Below are 27,437 nucleotides of genomic sequence, written 5' to 3' on the forward strand. Positions count from 1 at the left end.
GCCCAGCCCAGCAAGTGACACGCACGGCGGTTCCTCTTTGTGCCGCCTGACCTGGGTTGTAAATACAGCCCATTAAGGCAATAAAAGACTTGGTTCCAAAGTTTATCCCCTCAGATGCCAGTCTTCGGAGGGAGTTGTCCTTATAGGATGTTGCTGATTTGGGGGAATCTGGTTAAGGACAAAAACAATGTTCTAGACATAAATGAACAACACAAAAACATTTGTGCACAGAAACTGGCTTGCCTGACCCTCCCCTTTTTGTGTGCTGTGTCCAAGCTTCATTGCTTAAAAAAAAAAAAAAAAAAAAAAAATGTGTTTAATAATTACCTTCGTTGACCTCTGTACCTTCTGGCTTCCTCCACTCCTGGGCACAAGACATGGCCATTCCTAGGGCGCGACAGTGCAGACGCAGCCGCCAGCCTCGCTGGGCGGCTCCTGGACTCCGCGAGGTCAGGAAGGTAAGGCTGAAGGGCGATGGGAAGGTTCGCTACTCTCCTGGCCAGAGGCTGAGAGGGACTTTATTTAGAGAAAGGGGACAGGAAATGACCGCCAGCTAGTGAGCCTCGAGCCGAATCTCCTCAGCATTCCGTGCCCGGTCTCACTCAATGAAAAGCATCCCCTTGGCCTGCCCCAGGCACCTCTACTCTTGGGCAACAACTACGAGGAAAGCGGTCATTCCTCGCCATTGATGCCACTGAGTGTATTCCAGTATGTTCTAAAATACTTCTTTTTACTTTTGGAAAAAAAGAAGGTGGAGGTAGAATGACTTTCGAGTGCATCGTTGCTGACGAGCAGGAGCTGATCGGTGGGGGCGGGGGGCCTTGGAAAAGAGCCCGGGACCCCCCTTCCCCGCAGCATCAACAGCGGTCGGGATGGGTTGTTAACCCTGGGACTGAGCAAGTCTACCCTAAAACAGTAGCTACTCATCTGCTTTTGGAGTCAGGCCCCACGGGCCCGGCGGGCTGAGAAGGAGAGCCCTCGCTGAGCCCGTGTCTGCATCCTGTCCACTACAGCATCTGCTGAGTCGAGGCCCATGCCCTCCTTGCAGCTGTCCTAGAACTGGCAGGAGGGGAACATGGAGGAGACAAGCCTGAGGAATCGGAGAGAAGATGAGAAGTCCATCCGGAGTATCCAGAGTAAGGAACCGAAGACCACGAGTCTCCAGAAGGAGGTAAGGTTGGTCCCTGGGCACCGGCCCTTCCCAGGCCAAGGGCAGCAAGGAGGGGCCCCGGTGAAGTCCCCACTGATGTGCGTTGTAAAGCACATCTCTAAGTGAGCAGTTCTTTGGATGCACCTCTTTCCCTCTGGCCAGTGAACTTAGCATTTTTTTGCGAGGTTAACGCATGTGCTTCTGTGTGCCTGGCGAGTACCTGGAGGGGCTGGTGTTTGCCCAGACCGATGGCCTCGGGGCGGGGGGGTGGTCAGACAGGACCTTCTGATGTTGGGATCCCCTCTATAGTGTCTTTACCAAGAATCTGCCCCTTGTGTGTCCCTCGTATTCCTTCAGTAATGGGAAACTCATTCTGCTTCAGTGAGTCTAGCAGGGGTGGTGAGTGTGACGTGGGTCTGACGTGGATGAGCCCTCTGAGACGGAATGTATGTAGTAATGGCTGGAATTGGAGGTGCCTGCGCCCTAGAGGGGGTCAGTGTCACATGGGGCTGGTAATTGAGCTGCAGGGAAGGGATGCTTTGTGGGGAGGGGGGAGTGAGACAGAACGGAGCTCGATGCAGGTGGATGGGTGTGGAAGGACAGCTTCAAACTCACAGGATGAGGAAGGAGAGTTCCAGAACAAGATCAGAATGGCTTCGAGGGCCCAACTAGTGGCCTGAGCTCTGGGCGGAGCCTCCGAGAGCTCCCGTGCCTGATGGCAGAGGGGATGGAGGAGGGATTTGGGGGACAGCACCACTTGACTGTGGGTTGGCCTGGGAGCTGGGGTCCCTAGGAGTGGCTAATGCATGTTCCTGCCCACCGAACAGCACAGAACTAACTCCAGGTGGTCCTCAAGTCATTCCTAAACTCAGGCGGCTTCGGGGTGAACGCTGAGGGCCTCTGGGCTGGTCAGCCACATGGGCCATTAGGGGAGAAAAGCCGAGACTAACCCGCTAGTGCACCCCGGCCCCGAGGCCAACACAGGAGCTGACCCTGCTCCCGGGCCCCTCCCCGACTGCGTGTGACCCTTGCTGGCAAACCGTGGCCGGGGGCTTCCGTGTTCATTGGACTCAACCCGCGTAATTCCGTACGTGACGTGCAGATCTTCAGTGTTCAGTCTGATGGGTATTGACAAACCCCTCACCCTAGAAAGCTCCCTCTTGCCCCTTTCCAGGTGGACTCCCCACCCCAGCCCTGAGTTTCTATTCCCATAGGTTAGTTTTGCCTGTTCTTAAATTTCATAGGAATGGGATTCCACGGGACGTGTCCGAGGCGGGGCTTGTCGCTAGGAAGCTCATACCCTGCAAAACGGCATCAGAGAAAGTTCACAGCCCCCAGATGTTTCTGCGCCTAGAGGCCTGGGTTTCTCCCGCCTGTCCCCACCTCTGCTCCCGAGAGGCCAGGGCCCCTGGTCAGGACCCCCAGCCCTGATTTCACTGTTTGCTAAATCAGCCTTCACCGTCTGGGCCCCTTTGTCACTAAGAGTAGAGGTTGGGAGACTGGAACCTACCCACTCTGGCTGTAGATCCCTGGACAGTCACGTGACCTTTCTGTGCCTCTATTTTCTCCCCTGTCAAATGGGGTCATGAGGCCGTGGTGAGGATGCATGGACCTGATGTAAGTGAAGCCTGGTGTTTTGCTGCAACAGCACAGGCCAGAAGCGCCTTCACCTGGGCTGCGCCGGCTGCGCTGAGGGAGGGGAGGGTGGAGAGGGCTGAGGGCTGCTGTCTGCGGGCCGCGCGGCATCCTGGGTGGTGGCACTAATGCCCCCCCTCCCCCACATCCAAGGTGGGCCTGCTCAGCGGCATCTGCATCATCGTGGGCACCATCATCGGCTCTGGGATCTTCATCTCCCCCAAGTCTGTGCTCAGCAACACGGAAACCGTGGGGCCCTGTCTCATCATATGGGCGGCCTGTGGGGTCCTCGCAACACTGGGTAACAAAGACGCCCCTCCCTGGCGAGCTCTCCCTGTGGAAGGTGGGGGCGGGCTGTGTGAGCACAATCTGTGTCCTGGCCTTGCTGTTGCCAGGGGTTCCTTTCGACGCCCGCGGGCAACCAGGTGCAAATTGGGCTTGCTCTGGAATGAGCAATGGCCAGAACTCAGGGCGGTCTGCGGAGAGGGCCACGGTGGCCCGCGTGGGCGTGGCCCAGAGGGAGGGGGTGACCAGGGCCACTCCTCACCAGGGGCCTGAGGGGACCCCCTCTCTGTGTTCCAGGTGCCCTGTGCTTTGCAGAGCTTGGCACGATGATCACCAAGTCGGGGGGCGAGTACCCTTACCTGATGGAGGCCTTCGGGCCCATCCCTGCCTACCTCTTCTCCTGGACCAGCCTGTTTGTCATAAAGCCCACATCCTTTGCCATCATCTGCCTCAGCTTTTCGGAGTATGTCTGTGCGCCCTTCTATTCGGGCTGCAATCCCCCTCCGGTTGTCGTGAAATGCCTGGCTGCCGCTGCCATCCGTGAGTACCCGAGTGTGACGCTCCGGGCTGGGGTCAGGAAAGACCTGGCACAGGGGACGTGGGGAGACAGGCCTCGGCTCCACCATGCCCAGAAGAAGGCCGGTGGGCCTGGAGGCACTGGCGAGAAGCAGGGCAGGGTCTGGTGGGGGCCCAAAGCCCTGGCGGTAGTCTGTCCCTCAAGGCAGCACTCACCTGGGGACTGGCTGCTTCTCCATGTCGTGGGACTCAGGGGTCCTCGCCGGGCACACCTGATGAATGAGGCAGTGGAGAGGACAGGATCGGGGGCAGGAGACCCTCTCAGGCCCCCGGGAAAGGAGGGAGGTGCTGAGCCCAGGGCTGCACGACATCGCCCCCACTCTGGCCCCTTCCAGTGCTCATCACCACGGTGAACTCGCTGAGCGTGCGGCTGGGGAGCTACGTCCAGAACGTGTTCACGGGGGCCAAGCTGGTGATCGTGGCCATCATCATCATCAGCGGGCTGGTCCTCCTGGCCCAAGGTGACCGGCGGCTGGAGGGGAGGGTGGGTGCCACTCGGAGGTTGTGCTCTGAGGCCTGTGTCTCAGAAAGCCTGGCAGGAGTTCAGCAGGAAGCATCTGTGGTTTCTCTGCTTTTCAGAGTCTGTCTGATAACCTGAGGCCACAATTCCTGTCCTTCTGTCACACGGAGATGATGCGGGATCCCAGTGTGGTCCTCTGACACCCACAATCCACTGTCTGACTTAATTACAGGGAACACAAGGAATTTTGAGAATTCTTTTGAGGGCACAAAACTGTCTGTGGGAGCCATCAGTCTGGCATTTTATAATGGACTCTGGGCGTACGATGGATGGTAAGGTGCCCCCCATCTGGTTGGGATTTCTCAGGTACGATGCTGAAACCAAGGAAGGCAAGGACCTCCCCTTCCTCGGGCTTGCGGGGGGGACCCTAAAGTTCACCTCCACGTCTCCATTTGGTTCATCACCCACCCCCCCCGCTTCTGTTCTCCTCGGACCCCACGGACGCTGAAACCCCGAACCTTTTCCCAGCCCCGCAGCAGGCCTGAGCTAGAAGCTTCAGTGGACACAGACAGGCTCGGCCGAATTGGAGGCCGTCAGAGCTGCCCAGGCACTCGATGAGGCACCGGTTCTCAGAGGCACTTCCATTGCACCCTGGGAAATACTAGGTGTAGTCGACGAGATTCCGTTTATGTTCTGTGAGGAAGAAGCGTGGCCCCCCAGGACGCTGCTCCTTCCCTCGTGCAAAGCAGATTTCATTCTCCTTCTAGACAGTGACACTGACGGTTTTTCAAAGCAGCCTGGGGACTCGTGCCTCCCCAATAATTCTTGAAAACTCCCATGATTCCCACAGAGGGCAAAGACTTATCACTGACAGACGTGCAGACGTTGGGAGCCCCACCATCGTGGGGCTTTCTCCAAATGACATTATCCTGGATTCCTGCAGGAGAATTTTCTCTGTGGTGGAGGGTCTTCAATGAGGCCAACCTTTACTTTGTGTTTCACAACCTTAGCAAAGGAAGTTGAAGTTATGTTACTTGTGTGCCTTTTCTTTCTCTAGGAATCAACTCAATTACATCACAGAGGAACTTAGGAACCCTTTCAGGTAGGAGAACTGAGTCAGGCGGGAGACGGTGGGCCAGTAAGCACGTTTCCCTTCCCCAAGCACCGAGTGGACCCCCTTCCATACTGCGAATTGTTCCTTATAAGCTCATGTATATCCGCTCGTCAGAGCTCGGTTTTGCTGTGGGAAAGTGGAATCGTAGCAGAGAGGATGAATGAACCCCAACTTTATCCTGGGCTTATTTTGCTCTATGAACAGTTCGACCTCCCCACCCTGGAGTCTGAGAGCGGGAGGGTTCTTTCTCATTTGAAAATGTCACGTCCCACAGCCCCTGCTTGTGGGTGGGCCTCCGGAGGCAGCAGTGACCCCAGCCCACCGCAGGGAGAAGTGGACGGCCAGCTGGGTGGGTGGGAAGAAAGGACTGGACAGAGACAACAGACTTGTGAGGCTGTCACGGGATGCTCCGTCTGACCCTGGGTCCCTGCCCCCCCCCCCCCAGAAACCTGCCCTTGGCCATCATCATCGGGATCCCACTGGTGACAGGCTGCTACATCCTCATGAACATTTCCTACTTCACCGTGATGACTCCTACCGAGCTCCTGCAGTCCCAGGCGGTGGCCGTGGTGAGGACCCGGAATCTGTGGGGAGGGTGCTAGGGTCTGTGGGAAGCTGAGATACCCGCTCGAGATGAGGGAAATAATCATCTAGGACATGGGCAGAGGGAGGGATAGCTGTTAGGGACAGCAGCAAAGACCCAATGCCATGGAAGGCCGCCGGCAGGTGGAAGCTTCTGTCTGTGACCTGGGCACACGCACTGAGGGCAGGTGGAGCAGGGCCGGATTTCCCCGGGGTTGGGGTTTTGACAGACACACATGTGCGTGAGAAAGCACAAGGGAGGGATGGAAGGAGGGAATCAGAACAACAGACTGCAAGTTAAGCTGGTCAAGGAGGGTCTCGATGACAAGGGGGATGGGTGTGAGGGTCCGCAGAAAAGGTGGGGAGGGCCCCACATGCTTGAGACCTTGTGGAGCTGGGGTGGGACAGGAAATGAACTGGAAACAGGAGACAGGGAGCAGGGAGAGACGCCATCGTGGTTATGATGAGGTCACTGACCACCAGGACAGGTGGCTGAGGAGACAGGGTCTTGCTGAGCAAGGCGGTCAATTCCTTGACCCCTTGACGTCGGTGAGGGGCCACGGTGTTGGAAAGAAACTGGGACGAAGAATTAGGACAGGGAGGAGTGGAGAGGAGACTTCTGTTACTCAGCGTCAAACGGTGGGGGACAGTAAAGCATCCCAAAACAAAGAGCTGACTCCATACAGTTTACACAGCGTTCTATTCAGGATAACTTCCTGACAGGGGAATCCGGCAGAGGTTGATCAAGGCTCTGCGCAGTTATTCTCTGCAAAGTCTGGGCCTTGGTCCACAGATTTGATAGAGCGAGGGGATGCGCAGAAGGGCACTGGAGTGAGATCAAAGGGCTAGCATGCACCCAGTTGCCAGCCAACCTTTCATGACAACCTTGTGGCACCACCTGTGCACCAGGAAGGGGAAAGACCGTGTTCTAACAGAGTCCTGGGAGGGCAAAACAAGTCTCCTCCCATCCCAACCTTGGCAGGCATTTCTTTTTTTTTTTTTTTTTTTTTTAATTTTTTTTAACGTTTATTTATTTTTGAGACAGAGAGAGACAGAGCATGAACGGGGGAGGGGCAGAGAGAGAGGGAGACACAGAATCAGAAGCAGGCTCCAGGCTCCGAGCCATCAGCCCAGAGCCCGACGCGGGGCTCGAACTCACGGACCGCGAGATCGTGACCTGAGCTGAAGTCAGACGCTTAACCGACTGAACCACCCAGGCGCCCCCTTGGCAGGCATTTCTAAGGGATGTAGGTTACCGGGAACGTGTAGCCCCGGAGATCACCCAGAAAACTTGCACATGACGGACGGAGGGCCAAGGATGGAGTGTCATCAGCTCCGCTACAGTTCAGGAGGTGGGGGTGGGGAAGAATAAGTCGTTTTCTTCCGGAGAGGTTCTCTACTTTCTCCTCTCCCGGAGGGATTCAGAGCCAGTGCCCACCCAGGGGTGGGGGCCTGCCCCCCCCCCCCCCCGGGGAGAGCCCAGCAGCTTCCTTGGGACCCATGGCTCCTGGGGGCTGTGCGAGACCTCAGGACTCCTCTGCTTCTCTCTGCAGACGTTCGGCGACCGCGTTCTCTACCCGGCCTCTTGGGTGGTTCCGCTGTTCGTGGCCTTTTCCACCATCGGTGCCGCCAACGGGACTTGCTTTACGGCAGGCAGGTAGGGGACCCCAGCACTCACCCTGGGGTGGTGGGGGGGGGGGGTTGGTGGTGGCAGCAGGGCCCATTCCACACTTGAGGAAAACAAGACCCAGGGTGAAAGTCCTTAGGGCTCTGCCAGGCTAACACATCATGGCATAACAGAAAACACAAAGTCTAACTGGAATTTGAGTAGAAGCTTTAAAAAAAAAGAAAAAAAGAGAAAAGAAAACCCAAAGTCCTAGAAAGGGAGCAAAAAGCTTGGCCGAGCTTGCACACTGGCGCTGGACCCGGTGGCCCCACTGAAGCGAGGCCCTGGCTTCCTTGTCGGTGGGGAGAAATGTTGCCAACTTCACAAGGCAGTTTGGGGACACAGGGTGACAGGCACGCTGGGGCTACTTTTCACCTCGCCCCGTCTTTTACCTAAAAATATTTCTTGAACATCTTCCCATGTGAACATACACATAACCTAGATCAGGTAGTCCCAGCTTAGGCTTTCAGGCCACCTTTGTCACTACTCAACTCTGCCAGTGTAGCTCGAAGGCTAAGAGCTGGGGTTCCGTTCTGCCCAAACTGTATCCACACAAAGCAGGCATAGCTCACCAGCCCCTGCCAATCCCCTGGACCCCCCTGGACCCTCCTGGCCTAGAGACAGTTAACAGCGCTGTTGTATTCCATTTTGCGACGTGGCACGACTTAACCTTGGCTCACCGGCCGAGCAGGGGTGGTGGTCACAAACACTGACGCAGGGAACATTCTGGAACACGTCTCTGCCCCAGTGTCCAGTGTTCTGAATGGATAGATTTCCTGAGAGTGGAATCGCCAAAGTTTCTGTGCTTACACACTCTATGCCACAAAATCTTTCTTCTGAAGCCGCCGCCAAAGCACGGGTTGTGCTGGTCCAGCAACATTCGTTCTTCAAAAGCGTTCGGCTCTTCTGGATTCTTTACATTTCTATAGGAGTTTTAGAATCTACTTGTCAATTTCTACAAAAAGGCCCTCAAGGACTTTGATCAGGGCTGCGTGGAACCTGCAGATCAGTTTGGAGAGGGCTGCCATTTTAATGGTATTGATTTTTCTTAATCTAGGGGCAAGGACCCGCTCCCTTTATTTAGGTCTTAATTTTTTTCTTTTTTTTTTTTTTAATTTTTTTTTTATTTGACGTTTATTTATTTTTGAGACATAGACAGAGCACGAACGGGGGAGGGTCAGAGAGAGAGGGAGACACACAATCTGAAACAAGCTCCAAGCTGTCAGCACAGAGCCCGATGCGGGGCTCGAACTCACGGACTGTGAGATCATGACCTGAGCCGAAGTCAGTCGCCCAACCGACTGAGCCACCCAGGCGCCCCAGGTCTTAATTTTTTTCAAATACAGTTGTTTGAATAGTTTTTGAGTAGTTTTGAGAGTATGTGGCTTTTGCATATATTCTTTCCAATTCACCTCAAAATATTTCATTTTTTGTGCTCTTGTAAATAGTATTTAAAATTTTTTTTTCAGTTTCTGAGAGTTTGCTGCTAATATTGAGACACATAATTTCAGTAGCTCTACTGAGGTTTAAATACCATAAACTAGTTTGCTGCTAATATTTAGAAACATAATTTCAGTAGCTCCACTGAGGTTTAAATCCCATAAACTCACTTTGTAATTACACAATTCAATGATTTTAGTACATTTATTAAGCTGTGCAAATGTCCTCACAGTTCAATTCTAGAACATTTCCATCACACCAAAAGTTCACTCCAGCCTAATTACCGTTAATCCCTGCTCCCACCTCCAGCCCTAGACTACCACTGACCGGCTCCTGTGTCTATAACCTTGTATTTTCTAGACAGTTCACTTAAATGGCGTGATACAATATGCCGTTTGCATCTGGCTTTCTTTCACTCAGCATATTAGTTTTGAGGTTCATCCATGGCATAGCATATACCTGCTCGTTCCTTTCACCTGCGGAATCCTCTGCCACTGTCTGGATATACCACATTTTGTTTATCCATTCACAGGTAGATGGAGGTTTGCGTTGCTTCGAGTCTGGGCTATCATGAACAGTGCTGCTATGAATTCACACGTGGGTTTGTGCGGACATATGTTTTCATTTCTCTTAGATTCCCAGGACTAGAACTGCGGGCTCGTATAGTAGATCCGCGATCAACTTGTACAGAAATGGCTTAACTGTTTTCCAAGTTGGTTGTTTCATTTTGATTTCTATTAGCAATACATGAGCATTCCAGTTTCTCTACATCCTCACTAACACTTGGTGTTATCTTTTTAATTACAGTCTTTTTAGTGGATATTAGTTATGTCGTGGTTTTAACTGCATTTCTTTAATTACTAATGGTACTGAGCATCTTTTTATGTGATTAGCCATTCATGTATCTTCTGATGAAAAATCTATTCAAATCTTTTGTCCAATTTTTATTTTTTATAATGTTTTCAGTGTTTGTTTATTTTTGAGAGAGACAGTGACAGATTGTGAGTGGGGAAGGGGCAGAGAGAGAGGGAGACACAGAATCCGAAGCAGGCTCCAGGCTCTGAGCTGTCAGCACAGAGCCCGACATGGGGCTCAAACCCACAAACTGTGAGATCATGACCTGAGCTGATGTCGGACGCTTAACTAACCGAGCCACTCAGGTGCCCCTTTTGTACACTTTTTAAATTGGGCCATTTGTCATCTTATTGAGTTGTAAGAATTCTTTATATATTATGGATACAAGTCCTTTATCAGGTATCTGACTTACTCTATTTTCTCCCAGTCTGTGGCTTGTCATTTTTTTTAATGTTTATTTTGAGAGAGAGAGAGAGCGCGCGCACACCCATGCACATGAGCTGGGGAGAGGCAGGGGCAGAGGGAGAGAGAGGGAGAACCCCAAGCAGGCTCCGCACTGTCAGCACAGAGCCCTATGGAAGGTTGGATCTCACAAACTGTGGGATCATAACCTGAGCTGAAATCAAAAGTCCAACGCTTAACCCACTGAGCCACCCAGGCTCCCCAACTTCTCTTTCTTAATGGTGTTTTTGAAATGCACGTTTTTAACTTTGACAAAGCCCAGTTTGTACCGTTCATGTGTCACGCTTTTGTTGCCATATCTAAGAGCCTTTGCGCAACCCAAAGTCACAAAGATTTTTTCTTTTGCTTTACCCTAGAAGTTCTATAGTCTATAGGCGTAGCCCTCACATTTAGGTTTATGATCCATTTTGAGTTAATTCTGTATCATTCATGTGCCTGTGCAGCTTGGGGGTGGCCTGGGACTCGTGCTGTATTGAATTCTGTTGGAGAGAATTTATTGTGGGGTCAAATCTAAGATTTTTGCTTCCTGGTTTCTGAGTTTCCTATCTCACATAGACAAACTTTTCGCCTTTCAACACCTACCCGTGTTTTCTTCCAGCATTTTACTTTAGCTCTTTGATCAATCTGGAATGTATTTTGATATGAGGCATAAATCTCACTCCTCCCCCCGCCCCCAACCTCTACCTGTTGTCCCAGATCCTGTTGATAGTCCGTCCTTTCCCCTACTGATTTGAATGATACCGCTATTCCCAGCATGCCGGGTTCACTCCATATCACCATGGGCCCTGTCCTGGGCTATCACCACGTGCAGACGCTTCCAGCTCCGGCCACACAACACTGGGGAGAACCAGTGCTCCCATGTCAGTGCTCCACTCCTCCTTGCCTGCTCAGCCTTCCGGCCACACTTGCAATGATGGTCTCCAGTTCCAAAAGTCCTGCTTGCTTTCTGAGCACTTGGAATTTACGGAGGGCTGTAAACACTGAGGGGTTTACAGCGTGAGGTCACAGAGCCACCTGTCTGTCTCCTTCCATCTGGCGACTCCTTTATTCCCAGTTTCACTGGCTTGTTCTGGGAACTAATCTGACGCCCTGTTTATGTCGTTTTCAAAGTTCAAATACGTACTTTTAATAGACAGGGCCCTTTGGCCTTTGTATTCCTGACTTGCGATTTTATCGTATTGTAGTCAGAGTGTGGGATCTTTATGACCTCACTTCTTCGGAAGCTTTAAGCCTCTCCTTGTGGCTTACTGCAGTTTTTATAAATGCTTCCTAGGGTCTGCAAAATAAGGTGTATTGTGTTCCCGCCGTCTCGATTTTTATATCATCATCAAGCTTGTGCCTTGACTGTTCGAATCTTCTGCTCTCGGGGGATTTGTCAAGTTCGGCCCTCTCGCTCACGGGCTCCTGTTTTTTGTAGTTTCTGGGTAGACGGCTTCCGTTTTCAGAGAAAACTCTTTTTGCCTTACGTTCTGTATTGTCCGATACTGATACTGCGGTCGCTGCAAGCTTTAGGATGCTGCTTTTGGTAACACATCCCCCAACCCTTGTATCTTCCACACTCACGGCGGCAACGGCGGGCTCTGGCTTGTCTCTTTCAACAAGCCCCCCCGGGGCATCTCGGGCCAGGCCAGCGGCCTCTGGTCACATTTGACGTGATTACTATTGCAGTGGGACTAATCTCCAAATATCGTGGGGTTTCTGGCTTTAAAAAAAAAATCATAACCTGATTATCCATCAAATGTCGTTTTTTTCTTCTGCTGAGGTGGAAGTTGTATTTCTATTCTTTTAGCAATTACCCAGCAAATTGAACTCGAACACCTAAGAGTCTACTAGCCTCTCTGTTCTCTCCCCTCTTCCGCAAGGGCTCTCCCTTTCACATCGTCTGTCAACCTGCCACGTGCAGGACAAAAATTAAAAATCCAATACTTATGATGGGGTTCGTGAGCAAATGGCTGAGAAAGAATTCTTGAAACGCGTTTGGTGCAAAAAGGTGATTTTATTAAAGCACGGGGACAGGACCCAAGGCAGAAAGAGCTGCACCGGGGTTGTGAGAGTGACTGATTATATACTTTTAAGTAAGTTTCGAAGGAATTTGGAAGCAAGGCTTTCAGGACCTTGAGGGGCTAGCTGCTCTTAAGGTTACTTTTAGTCTTTAATCGAACATCAACGTGAAGGCACTAAGGCAGCCACGAGTTCCTCGAGGAAGGTCACACTCTGCACGTTTCTATCGGTGGTGTGTATCAGTGGGCTGCAAGCTGTAAGGAGATTTCACTGAAGCTACAGGTCTCTTGCCTTTGTCTCCCTCGTCACTCACATACATACCAACGTGTTTTACTGCTGTTTCCTTAACGTTGCTTCTTCAATCAACTCCTTCTGAGTTCGGTCCCTGTTTGTTTGTTGGAGTAGACTTCTTAATAGTTTCCGATGAGGAACGGAGAGCAGAAAATGTGCCATAGTCATTGTTTACCTACACATGTACTAAGTCAGTCGTCTTGAATGGTAGTTTAGCTGCACAGCACAGGAATCTGAAAACCAATTTCCCTCATCGCCGAAAAGATTCTCATTCCACGTCTGTTATGATTTTGCGTGTCCTAATTTTGTAGCTAATCTTTTAAATTCGGAAGCTTAAAAAAAATTGTTTTTTCCTTCCACTCTAATATTTGTATCTGGGTATGCTTTTTTTTTTTTTTTTTTTTGTCTAGAGCTGGATTTAATTTGAAAGTTGTTTTTCAATTCCATGAAAGCTCTCTGCCCTTCTTTGAGTTTGCCTTACCCCGTTTAATATATTTGGGCTTCTTCCTGTTTCTTAATTTCCTGTCTGCATTTTCCATTTCTCTACACTTCGTAACTCAGATCTAGTTTCTAATTTATTTTTTCACTGGCACCTCGTATATCAGTTGTTGATTCTTAAATTATGGTAATTTTGTATTTTTTAGAAATTTGTGGCATTTCCCCTTTTTTCAACATTTTAAACCTCGTCTTTCAGATTACTGAATCACCAGGAGTTCTTGGGGGCGGGGACTCTAAGCTACTTGTTTGCAGTCTGCTGACCCACCCTTAACGTGTTTTGGTTCAGGTTTTGAAATATGGAAATTCTGTACAGCTTGGATTTAGGGAGTGCCAGGCTCCCCTGTGTTTGCTTCTGTCGGGTGCTCTGAGCACCGGGGTCCACTGCCCCTAGACTGGTTTTTCCATTTGCTTCTTGCCTAACTTTTGAGGACACAGAGCAGGTCGAGTCTCCCCCCCAGGGCAGCCCCCTGCTCTTCCCCATTCATGTGACCCATGGTACCAGGATGCGTTGCTCTCAGGAGCATTTAACCGCTTCACCTACTTCTCCCAAACTCACTCACCCCCAGAGACCGACTCCCACTGACAGCACCAGGTTCCGATTCAGTCCCTTCCTCCGTGGCCTCGGTAGTGAAGCCCAGTGATGGCACGACAGTCTACACGCCCATCCACGGGTGCCGTATTATCACTTTTCCAGACTTGTGTACGTGGCGGGCCGGGAAGGCCACATGCTTAAAGTGCTCTCCTACATTAGCGTCAGGCGCCTGACTCCAGCCCCTGCCATCATCTTTTATGTAAGTATGAATTCCGCCATGAAAACACCCCCTTAAAGACAGAGGGGCCCTGAAGTAAATCAGTATTGCTAAGCCTAGTGGTTTTCCAAAGGCCCAGGTTCCGTTAGTCCTCAGCATGAAACAGGTATATGAAACAAGTTACCCAATGCCTGCTCCTCCTTCTGAGTTGATCCAGGAGATACTGTTGGACTCTTCCAACCTTGTACCCTCCGTGCATCTTACAGGTACATTTGTATGTCTGGATCCCTGCTAGCAAACTATACCAAAGCCCACTAGCTTACAGGGAAGGAGAATAAGGCATTTAATGAGGTGCCTGGTAACTGCTTCTTGTTATGACCCAGGAATTTCGACGGCATGGCATCGTTGAGCAGTAGAGGAAGCCCTCTGACATCTTCTGATTGGAGTTTCTCAGTAGGGGACAGTCCCTGGTCCTGTGCAACTGTCTCTAGTACCTATGGTCTCTATGGACCATCCAAGCCCAGCCTCGGGGCCAGACTCCTTCCACCTCTTATGGAGAACATTGCTCTCCATAAGCCTACATGTTTGGAGATGAGGAGAGGCCCCAAATCACAAAGCCTAGGCCACACAGCCGAAGGCAGGGCGGAGTCAGACTAAGGCTGTGTTGCAGCCCCCGGCCCTTTCCCCTGGCAAAGACTTTCCAGTGGGAAAACGTATCAGAAAACTGGAGAGGTGCCTGGCTGGCTCAGCTGGTACAGCCTGTGGCTCTTGATCTGGGAGTTGTGAGTTCAAGCTCCACAGTGGGAATAGAGATCACTCAGAAAAGTAAAATCTTATCACAAAAAAAAAATTTTTAAAGAAATCTGGTGTGATACACATGTGTGTTTTGTTCTCCCCCTGCTTGAAACTGCAACTTCACCGAGTTCTTTCCATCAGGCCTCGGGGAGAACACCCATCACAGCCAAAGACTAGTTTAACCCCACCTATATGGGGTATGTAGGTTTCTGTCATGCAGACCTTTCCATCCACAGGAAGCACGGCTTCCTCAGCCTCCTGTGAAGTGACAGGGACCACGTTTTTATGTACAAGTGACCGAAGAATTCACTCTTTTTTCCACTAGGGCATCATAGCAACTATTTATATCATCCCTGGTGACATAAACTCATTGGTCAATTACTTCAGTTTTGCTGCATGGCTGTTTTATGGCCTGACGATTCTGGGATTGGTTGTCATGAGGTTTACAAAGAAAGACCTGGAAAGGCCTATCAAGGTAAGTTTTGTTGCCTCAAATGTCACAAGTGGCTTTGGTTTCTTGAAACGGATTAGAGGTAACTACACTTTAAAATCTAGGGGCATGCTTTCTATTTCCAACCGGAGTGGAGTTTGCTCCTGATTTCTGGCCCCAGACCCGTTCCTGTGCAGGCAGCCTCTAATAGTCCACATCTGCGAACTGTCTGGGGCTCCCTCCCTGCACAGCTCCCCGAGGTGGGTCTAAGAAGAATTTATTTTGTTTTGCTTATGTTAGGGGCTTTTTGTTTTGCTTTGGAAACAATACGATTGAATTCTTATAAGAGCAAATGCAGATATAAGAAAAAGGTGGGGGGGGGGGGCGCGGCGCCTGGGTGGCTCGGTCGGTGAAGTGTCCAACTTCGGCTCAGGTCACGATCTCACAGTTCGTGGGTTCGAGCCCCACATCGGGCCCTGTGCTGACAGCTCAGAGCCTGGAGCCTGCTTCAGATTCTCTGTCTGCCCCCCCCTCCCCCACTTGTGCTCTCTTTCAAAAAAAAAAAAAGTTAAAAAAAAAAAAAAAACAAGGTAGGAAAGCTGAGGACTTCAGTAACTAGGACAAGAACAGGATCCTGTCTTTAGCTTTAGGATGTTGTTTCAGAAGTGTGCCTGGTGGTCTTTCTGGCACTGCAGCTTGCCTGTGGCCAAGTCTCTGAAGTCAGCAGAGACATGGAATTTGACATTTCCACTTCTGTCAGGTCATCTGGCAAGCAAAATCATGATGGTAGAACAGATTTTTTTTTTTGTTTTTAAAGGAGATTGAAGTTTATTGACTATAGCACAAGAGAGCAACGGGCAGGTCAGCAAAGCAGAGGCTGTCTGCTGGTGGAACAGATTTTTCATCTGTACAAAATCCCTCAAACAAAAGGTATTTGACAGAAAATAACAAAGGAGGTAGGGGGAAAAGGATCTAACACACGTACAGTTGGGAGTCCCTGACGAATGAAATAAAAGCAACAGAATTCTTTTTTAAAATTTGTTTTAGATTTATTTTTGAGAGAGGGCACACAATAGAGTGGGGGAGGGGCAGAGAGAGGGGGAGACAGAGAATCTGAAGCGGACTCTGTGCTGACAGCAGAGAGCCTGATGGGGGCTCAGACTCACAAACTGTGGGATCACGACCTGAGCCAAAGGCGGATGCTTAACCGACTGAGCCACCCAGGTGCCCCAAGCAACAGGATTCTTAAGAACTGTAATTCCAGGAACGTGTATTAGGGTCGGAAAAATAGAAGGGGGACCGAGAGAGGAAGGGATTGGAATCAGCATACCAGAAGTCGTAGGACATCACTTACCGACTCAGAACTAGAAGGGGCAACCGGGAAATGTATTCTGATTGAACTCTGCAGCTTTAGAAGATCATGCTGTGGGTGTCCACTCCCCCTCCTCTTTCCTCCCCCCACCCCAGTCCACTTACAAAGGAAAGAAATTAATACGGGCACCAAAATTCTCATCAGCCACACTTCATATCCCGAGACAGTGGAGCAACCAATTTATGGCGTTCAAAGAGAGAAAATATTAGCCAAAGATTTTATACCCAAACTGACCTCGAAGAATAAGGTTACCGATATGAAACACCTCAAGGCATGGACCGTTGCATGAGACCTTTGGGAGGAACCACCTAGAGAACGAGCTTCAGAGACCAAAAAGTTTGTGGCCCAGAACTGGACTCAGTGATGGCAGACAGGGAGACAAAAGAGGGATGCTAATATCAAGCCCTGACAATTTGATGCAAGATGGAAGAGAAAGCCTATGAAAGTGTGCCGGGTAAGGAAATCACGCCAACAAGACTGCCCCGGGGTGCCATCTGGAATTAGACGCGGGGAGGAAAGAGAGGAATCTCTAGCTAATTCCATTACTGCTTATTATAGACAATATGGAACAAAGAGATTGTAAGGAGGGTACGGTGTGATATCTTCTATTTATAATGGTAACTCTCGGAACAAAAACAGCATTTATAGATCCCAAAAGTTATATCCAAAATAAACACACACACACACACACACACACACACACACAGACCATATTGTAAGAGACCCTCTCTAGAAAGACTTGAAACAAATCAGAATATCTTCCTGGTTAACATTTTCTTGGTAGGAGGCATATTAGGGTTGTTTGCTGTTACTCTTGTTTTTTTGCTTATTACAAGTTTTTAACACCCCAAAACTTTCTAGAATCTATAAATCTCTTAATAGTCCCATTTCCAGCTGCTAGCTATGTGGGAAAATTAATATTTAAGTCCCAAAATGTAATACGATATTTTCAAGACGTGTGAGCAAAGTTTCAAATTGCGCTCCAAATCCAACACAAGTCAGAATCGTGTGTGCGCACAGTGAAAAGTGAGAATCACGTGCCCTCAGGTGTTGGGAGACCGTGTTACTGTGTGAACGGTAACCACTTGTTAACAACCAGATTCACTGGTTGGTCACCAGGAAATCACTTTTAAATTTTTTTTTTTTTCAACGTTTTTTATTTTTTATTTTTGGGACAGAGAGAGACAGAGCATGAACGGGGGAGGGGCAGAGAGAGAGGGAGACACAGAATCGGAAACAGGCTCCAGGCTCCGAGCCATCAGCCCAGAGCCCGACGCGGGGCTCGAACTCACGGACCGCGAGATCGTGACCTGGCTGAAGTCGGACGCTTAACCGACTGCGCCACCCAGGCGCCCCGGAAATCACTTTTAAAGCAGTTTACTTCCTGGTGTAATGCATGTGTTTATATGCATTTGCTGTGTTTTAGTTACATTTGAGGACACTGGTTGGGAATCTGGCATTTCCTGTGATACGTGGTATTTTTCCCCCATTTAAAATAAGAGAAACAGGCCTCAGGTGAGAGTTTTCCCACAGAATGTCACTCTTCAAGGGCAGAAAACTGACAGTAAGTAGCAGTCTGCATAAAGGAATATAAAACAATGTGGAGCCCAAACCTGTCAGTTATATGAATAAGCTAATCTATTCAGTTTAAATGAGTTTAAATCAACCATTAAAAGAAAAAGACTTTTCAGAGAGCGCCTGTGTGGCTTAGGCAGGGGCCGGCTCTTGATTCTGGCTCAGGTCCTGATCTCACGGTTCCTGAGATCAAGATCCGAGTCGGGCTCTGTGCTGACAGTGCAGAGCCTGCTTGGGATGTTCTCTTCCTCTCTCTCTCTCTCTCTCTCTCTCTCTCTCTCTCTCCCCCCCCCCCTCCCCTGCTTGCCTTTTCTCTCTAAAAATACGTAAACATTGGGGCGCCTGGGTGGCTCAGTCGGTTAAGTGGCCGACTTCGGCTCAGGTCATGATCTCGCAGTCAGTGAGTTCAAGCCCCACATCAGGCTCTGTGCTGACAGCTCAGAGCCTGGAGCCTGTTTCAGATTCTGTGTCTCCCTCTCTCTGACCCTCCCCTGTTCATGCTCTGTCTCTCTCTGTCTCAAAAATAAAAAAAAAATAAACGTTAAAAAAAAATTTTTTTAAATAAATAAAAATACATAAACATTAAAAAAAAAGATTTCTCAGGCAGGTTTACAAAGCTGTGAAAAAATTAAAAGGATATCAGCAAAGGCATACCAAGCAAATGAAAACACAGACAACAGGATTTGTGATCTCAGCAAACAGGCACCAAGGCCCAAAGCACACTTCAGTGTCCTCAGTAATGCTAAGTGCTTCAGTGATGCTGAAGGCTAAAATCCACAATAAAGAGATCACAGGTATGAAAACCTAGTCACCAGATCACACGGTAGTCATTTTCATGAAGCAGAAACCTCAGAAAGTACAGCTAGACACAGACACACACCCTCACAGGAGACTTTAAAGTGGCTCCCTTCAGGGACGCCTGGGTGGCTCAGTCAGTTAAGCGTCTGACTTCAGCCAAGTATGATCTCACAGCTTGGGGGTTTGAGCTCTGGGCTGACAGCTCGGAGCCTGGAGCCTGCTTCAGAGTCTCTGTCTCCCTCTCTCTCCGCCCCTCCCCTGCTCATGCTCTCTCCTAAAAATAAACATTAAAACACATTTTTCACGCGTCTCCCTTAAGTCCCGGACAGACCCAGACATCGCACTGGTACAAGTGACAAGCCCTAAACAGCAGAACAAGGCAGATGTCAGAGACCATATCAGACTGTGAGGCCCCAAAATAGCAAACACACCTTTTCAAGTGCATATGGGACAGGGCTGAAAACTGACAGTCTTTGATGCCACAAAGAAAACCTTGAAAAAATTAGAAGTAAGGGCAAACCACATTCTCTATCTATAATGCAATGACACAGGAAAGTAATCTTTAAAAATTAAACTTTTCAACCCAACAGGAAATAGGAAATGAAAGTACACAATTTCCTAAAAATGACAATAAAAATAAGACCTAATCTTAGGATTGGTGCTCTGAGAAAGTTTCGTTGCATTAAATACAACAATAAACATGAAAACAGGCAACTCAAAAAGCAAGAGAAGGAACAATAAAGAAAACCGAGAATGTAGAAGGAATGAATAAACATGAAAGACTTTAAGATTTTTAATTGGATTATCTGGTTTTTGGAATTTCCCCGAGAATTCTGATTCTGATGGGGTTAGTTTTAGTAACTTTACATTTTCCTAGAAAATTGTCCATTTCGTTGAATTAATTTACACTGAGTTGTACAAATTTGTTTTATGATTAAAAAAAAATTCCCATGTTCTGGAGATTATTTCCCCATTTTTGTTTCTTATTTGTGTGTTTGTGCCCTCATTTTTTAAAAGGTTACCCACAGGGGCACCTGGCTGGCTCTGTCAGTACAGCCTGCACTCTTGATCTTGGGATTGTAAGTTCAAGCCCCATGTTGGGTATAGAGATTACTTAAAATCTTAAAAATTTTTTTAACGTCAATTCATTTTTGAGAGACAGAGACAGAGTGTGAGCGGGGGAAGGGCAGAGAGAGAGGGAGACACAGAATCCGAAGCAGGCTCCGGGCTCTGAGCTGTCAGCACAGAGCCCGATGCGGGGCTCGAACCCACGAACCATGAGGGTCAGATCGTGACCTGAGCTGAAGGCGGGCACTTAACCAACTGAGCCACCCAGGTGCCCTGAGATTACTTAAAATCTTTAAAAATAAAAATAAAAGGTTAGCTACAGATTGTTTTATTGATTTTTCAAATTATTTCTATCAACTATAATACTGATACCGAAGCTAGCACAAAAAAAAGGGAAAAAGAAAATCATAGACTAATCTATGTCTACTAGTATCTACTAGTCTACTAGTCTAGTAGTATCTACTACTACTAGTATCTACTACTAGTATCTACTAGTCTAATCAAAGACTAATCTATCACTTTTCAATACTGCTATAAAATTTTTTTTTAATTTTTTTTAACGTTTATTTATTATTGAGAGACAGAGTGTGAGCAGGGGAGGGGCAGAGAGAGAGGGAGACACAGAATCTGAAGCAGGTTCCAGCCTCCGAGCCGGCAGCACAGAGCCAATGCAGGGCTCGAACTTACAAACTGCCAGATCATGACCTGAGCCGAAGTCAGACACTTAACTGACTGAGCCACACAGGCGCCCCTAAAATTCTTAAATAAAACTGTTTAACAAATAGAACATAATTACGTTAAAAAGATAATATATCATGAGGCGCCTGGGTGGCTTATTCGGTTAAGCATCTGACTTCGGCTCAGGTCATCATCTCACGGTTTGTGAGTTTGAGCCCCGCGTCGGGCACTGTGCTGACAGCTCAGAACCTGGAGCACACTTCAGATTCTGTGTCTCCTCCTCTCTGCCCCTCCCCTGCTCATGCTCTGTCTCTCAATAATAAACGTTAAAAAAAAATTTTTTTTTTTAAAAGATAACATGTCATGACTAAGTCATGTCTGTGCAAGAACAGCTAAGGATCAGAAAATCTCTCTCTCGATACATAAACATTAAAAGGGGGGAGGGTGGCTCAGTCTATTGAGTGTCCAACTCTTGATTTCATCTCAGGTCATGGTCTCACGGCTCGTGAGACTGAGCCCCGTGTCTGGCTTTGCACGGGCAGCACAGAACCTGCTTGGGAGTCTCTCTCTCTCTTCCTCTGCCCCTACACTGCTGGTGCTCATGCTCTCTCGCTCTCTCTCTCTCAAACAAATCTTAGATTTAAAAAAAATCAAATATGGATCTAGTTCATGGGTAGATAGAATTCATCATATTAATATACCTATGGAGGAAAACCCTACAATCACCTCTCACAGATTTCACCAGATATGATTCAATATGCATTACTGATAAAAAAACAGGAATTTATTACTATTTCCTTAGCATGAACACACACACACACACACACACACACACACACCCCTTCGCCAAAATGCTAACAGCTGTTTTAATTGAGAAGGTGACAGACACTACAGAGGTCCCGCTGAAGTGAGGCACAGGCTCCTTCCATGTCTGCTGTCACTTAGCTCGGTTTGAAGACAGTAACAAGGCAATGAGACGAGAAGGCAACTTGGAGTGGCAGAGCTAGGAAAGCCTTTCTAAAGTCTCGGACTTCCTCCTTCCCAAGACACCACATCGTGCCTCTGGAAAATCCAAAAGGATTAAAGAAAAAACTACACGGAAATATGGTCAAGTAATGAGACATAAAATAAACACACTGAAATCAATAGCCTTTTTATAAAAATGGCATCCACTTAAAAGATTATGAGTGCACTTCATTCCCCCAAACACATTAATTCGCGAGTGCCTAGTCGTAACCTCAGAGGGGAGGCCTCTTCTGAAAGACGGAAAAGGTCACTTCAACAAAGGAAAATTCACACGTGTTCTGAGTTAGGAAAAATCAGTATCCTAAAGATGTCACTGTTTTTTAATGTAGACATTAAAAAAAAATTTTTTTTTTAACATTTTGAGAGACAGAGAGACAGAGTGCTAGCAGGGGAGGGGCAGAGAGAGAGGGAGACACAGAATCTGAAGCAGGCTCCAGGCTCCGAGCTGTCAGCACAAGAGCCCCATGTGGGGCTCGAGCCCGTGGACGCAAGCAAGATCATGACCTGAGCCAAAGTCAGACACTCAACCGAATGAGCCATCCAGGCGCCCCTTAGACATTTAATGAGGCCATGATATATCAGATCTTTTTTCTAGAGTTAGAGGAGTTGATTACAAAGGTCACACTGAAGAAGCAAGATGAACAGCCAGCAAAACAGAGAAGAGGATATTGAAATATAAAGGTTCTAAATATTAAACATGATGGTGCCTATGCATGAAGAAAATCTAAATTATGTAAATTGCTTTGTCATCCAAGAATGGGCGAAAACTTTCCTAGGACTCAAAATCCAGAAATGAAAAGGGAAAAATGGACAAACAAAACCCGAACAAAATAAAAATGTATGCATTGAAAAAAAGAGAGGGAATTTTAAAACACGTATACGTAGCAGATGGGGAAAATACCTGCACTGGTATCACAAAAAGAAAGGGGGCTGATACCCTTAATTTAAAGAGTTCCTACGATTGGGACAGGAATCACCCACATCTGAAATGGACAAAACATATCAACAAACAACAGATACGAAAAGACAGTTCAGAGAGCACCTACAATGATACTTAAAGATGAAGCAAACGAACCCCAACCAGCTCCACCTCCCGCCAGTAAGAGAACGCAGACCACAGCTCTGGTTGCCCATCAGTCGGGCAGACACCCCACACTCTGGCCACACTCCTCGGGGAGCAGCCCGCTTGTACACGGCTGCTGGCATACAAGTGGTATAGCACATTTGCACTTACCTTTTCACCCGGACACCCCATTTTGAAGTAATCTACCCCAAGGTGAAATGGGCAAAAATATGAAATATACACAAGATTACTTACTGTGGCAAAAGGTTCAGCACAACCCAGGAGTCAATCAATGGGAGACCGGTTGAATAGATTTTGACACCTCCACGAAGCAGAGTGGTATGCAGCAGTAAAAAATGGGTATTTTTTACTAGGTATTACTATGGTATTACTATGGCCCTATCTCTGCAACATATTAATAGAAAAAAAGCCAAGTGCTGGGGCGCCTGGGTGGCTCAGTTGTTTATTTTTATTTATTTTTGAGAGAGGGAGAGACACACACCGAGCACAAGCAGGGGAGGGGCAGAGAGAAAGGGGGATACACAACCTGAAGCAGGCTCCAGGCTCTGAGCTGTCAGTGCAGGGCCCCACGCGGGGCTCGTACTCAACGAACCTCGAGATCGCGACTTGAGCTGAAGTTGGATGCTCAACCGACTGAGCCACTCAGGCGCCCCCTGGGTGAGTCTCAGGTCACGATCTCACAGTTCGTGATCTCGAGCTACGTGTCGGGCTCTGTGTTGGCATCGTGGAGACTGCTTGGGATTCTCGCTCTCCCCCTCTTTGCCCCTCCTCCACTCACACTCTCTCTCTCAAAATAAATAAACTTCAAAAAAAAGAAAAAAGCAAAGGGCAAAACTATCGTTTATATGTTTGGTATCTTTTATCTGGGGGCAGTGGAAGATGAACATGTGCCTGTATGGTTGAACTTCTGTGTGTGTGTATTTATTTTCAAAAAGAAATAGGTCAGGGGCACCCGGCTGACTCAGTGGAGCACGCGACTCCCGATCTTGGGGTCATGAGTTCAAGCCTCACATTGGGCGTAGAGCTTACTTAAAATCTTAAAAAAAAAAAAAAAAAAAAAAGAAAGAAAGAATAAAGCAAAACCGATAAGAAATTTTAAGTTATTTTTTTAATGAAATTTATTGTCAAATTGGTTTCCATACAACACCCAGTGCTCATCCCAAAAAATGCCCTCTTTAATACCCATCACCCACCCTCCCCTCCCTCCCACCCCCCATCAACCCTCAGTTTGTTCTCAGTTTTTTTTTTTTAATTTTTCAACGTTTATTTATTTCCGAGACAGAGAGAGACAGAGCATGAACAGGGGAGGGGCAGAGAGAGAGGGAGACACAGAATCTGAAACAGGCTCCAGGCTCTGAGCTGTCAGCACAGAGCCTGATGCGGGGCTTGAACTCACAGACTGTGAGATCATGACCTGAGCCGAAGTCAGACGCTTAACCGACTGAGCCACCCAGGCGCCCCTGTTCTCAGTTTTTAAGAGTCTCTTACGCTTTGGCTCTCTCCCACTCTAACCTCTTTTTTTTTTTTTTCTTTCCTTCCCCTGCCCCATGGGTTTCTGTTAAGTTTCTCAGGATCCCCATAAAAGTGAAAACATATGGTGTCTGTCTTTCTCTGTATGGCTTATTTCATTAAGTTATAATATTTTAAAATTTAGAAGGGAAAAAAAAATCCCTCAAAACTGAAAACAAATAAAGAAACCTTACTCTGTGACAAGTAAATGACAAAAGCACCCGGAGGAAAACTAAGTGCGGTATTTTGAGTGAATCTCCCTGTGGGTTATACTCTGAGGTTAAAAAGAACTACAGGACATCTTACACTTCATAGCACTACTTACAGTAGAGGTCTGAATATAGGACTGGTACAGTTACTTCGCGTATTTATTACAGGCACGTCGTAGGACAAAGCAAGTAACTATGCTAAAGCCATTTAAGAAACAAGATTTTCAGAAGCGTTAAGAAAAGAAAGTCTAAAGTAAGGAAAAAATGAAATCTTACCTTTGAATTGGAAATAGCAGTGTGAACTTGTGAATTTTTCCCTTTCTTGAAAAAAGAAGTATGTTCTGTCTCTGTAAAAGATCAAGGAGTACTCCAGCCCCCCAGATTATGGTTTCTAAACACCATTTCCTACTAAAAGAAAACCGTTCCCTGGAGAAATGGAGGAATCCAGACCCAGTGGCACTGGCTTCCTCTCCTGCCCCTGAAGCCACTGACTGACCCTGGCGATTCAGAAGTGGGACAATGAGACATCAAGGGCCTCATGATGTGTTAGGAAAGGAAGCGCTACCGTTCCAACGACCAAGTATTCTTGCCTCCAGACCCAACTACCAGCGTGCAGAGAACTTTCAGGGAGAGCCGGGGGTGGGGGGAGGGAGAATTAAAATTACTGAAATTGGAGGAGGGGCACACAGAGTTCATTACATTCTTTCCCACTCAGTGTTTTGTTTTGAATGAAAACTTTCGGGAAGGACAGGAGTGCACGTGGTCAAATCATGACTCCATGTTGTCTCGCCTGCAGGTGCCCATTTTCATCCCCATCTTGGTGACTCTCGTCTCCGTGTTTTTGGTTTTGGCCCCAATCATCAGCGAACCCGCGTGGGAATATCTCTACTGTGTGTTATTTATACTGAGCGGCCTTATATTTTACTTCCTTTTTGTCCACTATAAGTTTGGATGGGCTCAGAAAATCTTAAGTAAGTACCAACACGGGGACTGTCGTGCTGTTGGCGAGGCGCAGACAGGCACAGCGTCCCGCACCTCACCTGTCCTGGTCCTACCGACTTTCTTATCGCAGGATCTCAGGCAGCTAGCAAATTTCACCCTGTCATTGTGACACCTCTGGGGTCCACCCGTGGCCTCGTCCCTTGTCCCCGTCAATTACTGTAACAAGCAGGAAGGGACATCACCATCTGCTTTTCTTATTTTCCACCGTAAAGTACACATAACACTGACCATCCTAACGGTTTTTAAGTGTAGGCTTCAGTACGGATAAGTGTATTCACATCGTTGTGCATCCAACCTCCAGAGCCCCACTTTCTTTCTCCTGAAACACAGACACCATCTGAGGCTCAGCAGCACCCCCCGAGACACCCAGAACGTGACAGAGTCGGGACGAGGGCCTGAGCCTTCCAATGCCGGAGCCACAGCTCTCACTCACCACTCAGCCATCCTGGCCCCTCAGCTGCTTTAGGGCAATTGTTAGGAAGCGTAGCTACGTTAACCACTTTCACTTTGGAAAAACAAAGTCGTGGTACCCAGTACATCAAGGGGCCTCTGCGTACAGCGCACCTGGGGGGGGCGGGGGGGGGGACACTCACAGCGTCACATCCTGTGCTGCAGATTCAACCACAGGAAGCCAGCCCCCAGCACCCTCGCCCAGTCAAGGGTCCTCTACCTCTGACAGCCCTTTCTCGGTCCCCCACTCCCTGTACTGTTTCTAGAAGGGGGGGAATTGGGCTGTGCAGTTTCACTCCGGGTCTATGCAACAGCCACCTAGTATCCATAGAGTAGATGTGACGAAAACAGGCCCCTTCTCCCTCAGCTTGTCCGAGCAGGAAAGCAGGGAAGCACAGCCGTCCCTGCAGGCACTCCTATCTGGTTTTACTTCCGTACTTGCGACTCGGGGAGACGTACGAGGTACGAAAGCAAAACCCAACTGCGAGGCGGTGAGGTTGACCCTGGACTTTCCAGGGGCCGCTCCCCAGCCCGGGCACTGCCTCACCTGGGAAACCTGACATAGGTGTTACAGCAAGAGCGAATCTGTTTCATGTTGATTAACACAGTGAAACCAAACCCAAAATTCGGCTTTATTGTTTCTACCGGGGACAATTTCCTTTCCGGAAGCAGCTCTCCCCACCGCACAACCTCTTTCCTCTGATCGAAGCCCGAAGCTGAGAGAGGGCTGCAGGCACACGACTAGAGACAGGCAAGTCCGGTGGTTACTGTGAGGACAGCCGTTTTCCCCAGGCCTCGGAGCATGAATTCAGATCTGATCGTCCCGACAGAGAATCTAGCCAGGACGACTTACAACCTACAGGGACAAAGCAGGGCTTACCTCTCAGCTTTAGAAAACTCCACCCGCTCCCTGCAAAAACTGGTAGGAAGCTGGGCTTGAGGAGGTGGAAAGAAGAAACTATCTGGATTTTACGCAAGATGCAGGCCCGGTGCCTTCCAGCCACATATTCAACTCTTGGTCAGTGGTAGTTAAATGTGTACACATAAGTGAGTCCTGCACATCTTCCCTGTAGAGGACGGTGTTTGGTGGCAATAAGATAGCAGGTTCCCAATGCTTTTCCGGGAAGTAACTTACCTCCGAAGAGCCACTGTGGCTCCCAGGATGGTTCTGACCCCCTCGGGCCCCTGACCCCTGAGCGCGGATCGAACAGAGGACATGGCCCCAGGGGGCGGGAGCCAGATTTCTGCGCCCCTCTGACCGCACTTGTTGACTGGCTTTTGCTCCAGAGCCCGTCACCATGCACCTTCAGATGCTGATGGAGGTCGTGCCGCCAGAGGAAGCTCCAGAGTAGCAAGCCCGGCCTCCCGGAGCCAAGTCCAAGCTGCGACGGATTTATTTGTGTAAGCGGTATTTGTGGTTATTTCTACCTGGTGTCTTCCTCAAGGAAAAAAAAAAAAAAAAAAAAATCACGTATTCAGGTGTTCATAACGCTGTTATGTTTCCATAGCCTCAGTTCTCTGGGTGGGGGTTCTAGAGAGAACGGACAGGCGTTTGCCGAAGTTAGCAGTGAAGATGCGACCTAACTGAAGGCTGGCGGCCAGCCAAGGGCTCAGTGAAAACTACCACCTTACGACTGTGACGCTTCAGCAGGGGGAGGCACGTCACATCTACTTAAA

At 48.6% G+C, this 27,437-nt stretch overlaps 1 protein-coding gene across 1 annotated transcript; it reads left to right on the forward strand.

The window, feature by feature from the left end:
• The first annotated feature begins 1,075 nt into the window (after window positions 1-1,075).
• On the forward strand, window positions 1,076-27,163 carry SLC7A9 (solute carrier family 7 member 9). The gene is made up of 12 exons (XM_042969189.1): window positions 1,076-1,171; window positions 2,939-3,086; window positions 3,368-3,610; window positions 3,982-4,107; window positions 4,339-4,438; window positions 5,164-5,208; window positions 5,666-5,789; window positions 7,356-7,459; window positions 13,710-13,806; window positions 14,885-15,034; window positions 25,105-25,279; window positions 27,048-27,163. The coding sequence occupies exons 1-12, from the start codon at window positions 1,076-1,078 to the stop codon at window positions 27,110-27,112; spliced, it is 1,473 nt and encodes a 490-aa protein (XP_042825123.1). The 3' UTR covers window positions 27,113-27,163.
• Window positions 27,164-27,437: the final 274 nt, after the last annotated feature.

Source organism: Panthera tigris, chromosome E2, assembly GCF_018350195.1.
Source record: "Panthera tigris isolate Pti1 chromosome E2, P.tigris_Pti1_mat1.1, whole genome shotgun sequence".
In the NCBI taxonomy this organism is placed as follows: domain Eukaryota; kingdom Metazoa; phylum Chordata; class Mammalia; order Carnivora; family Felidae; genus Panthera; species Panthera tigris.

What these genes read in the sequence shown, in the direction of transcription:
- SLC7A9 (XM_042969189.1), top strand. Translation starts at nt 1,076, where the DNA reads ATGGAGGAGACAAGCCTGAGGAATCGGAGAGAAGATGAGAAGTCCATC. An exon ending in CCTGGCTGCCGCTGCCATCC is followed by an intron (nt 3,611 to 3,981) that starts GTGAGTACCCGA and finishes GGCCCCTTCCAG; the next exon opens with TGCTCATCACCACGGTGAAC. An exon ending in ATGGGCTCAGAAAATCTTAA is followed by an intron (nt 25,280 to 27,047) that starts GTAAGTACCAAC and finishes CTTTTGCTCCAG; the next exon opens with AGCCCGTCACCATGCACCTT.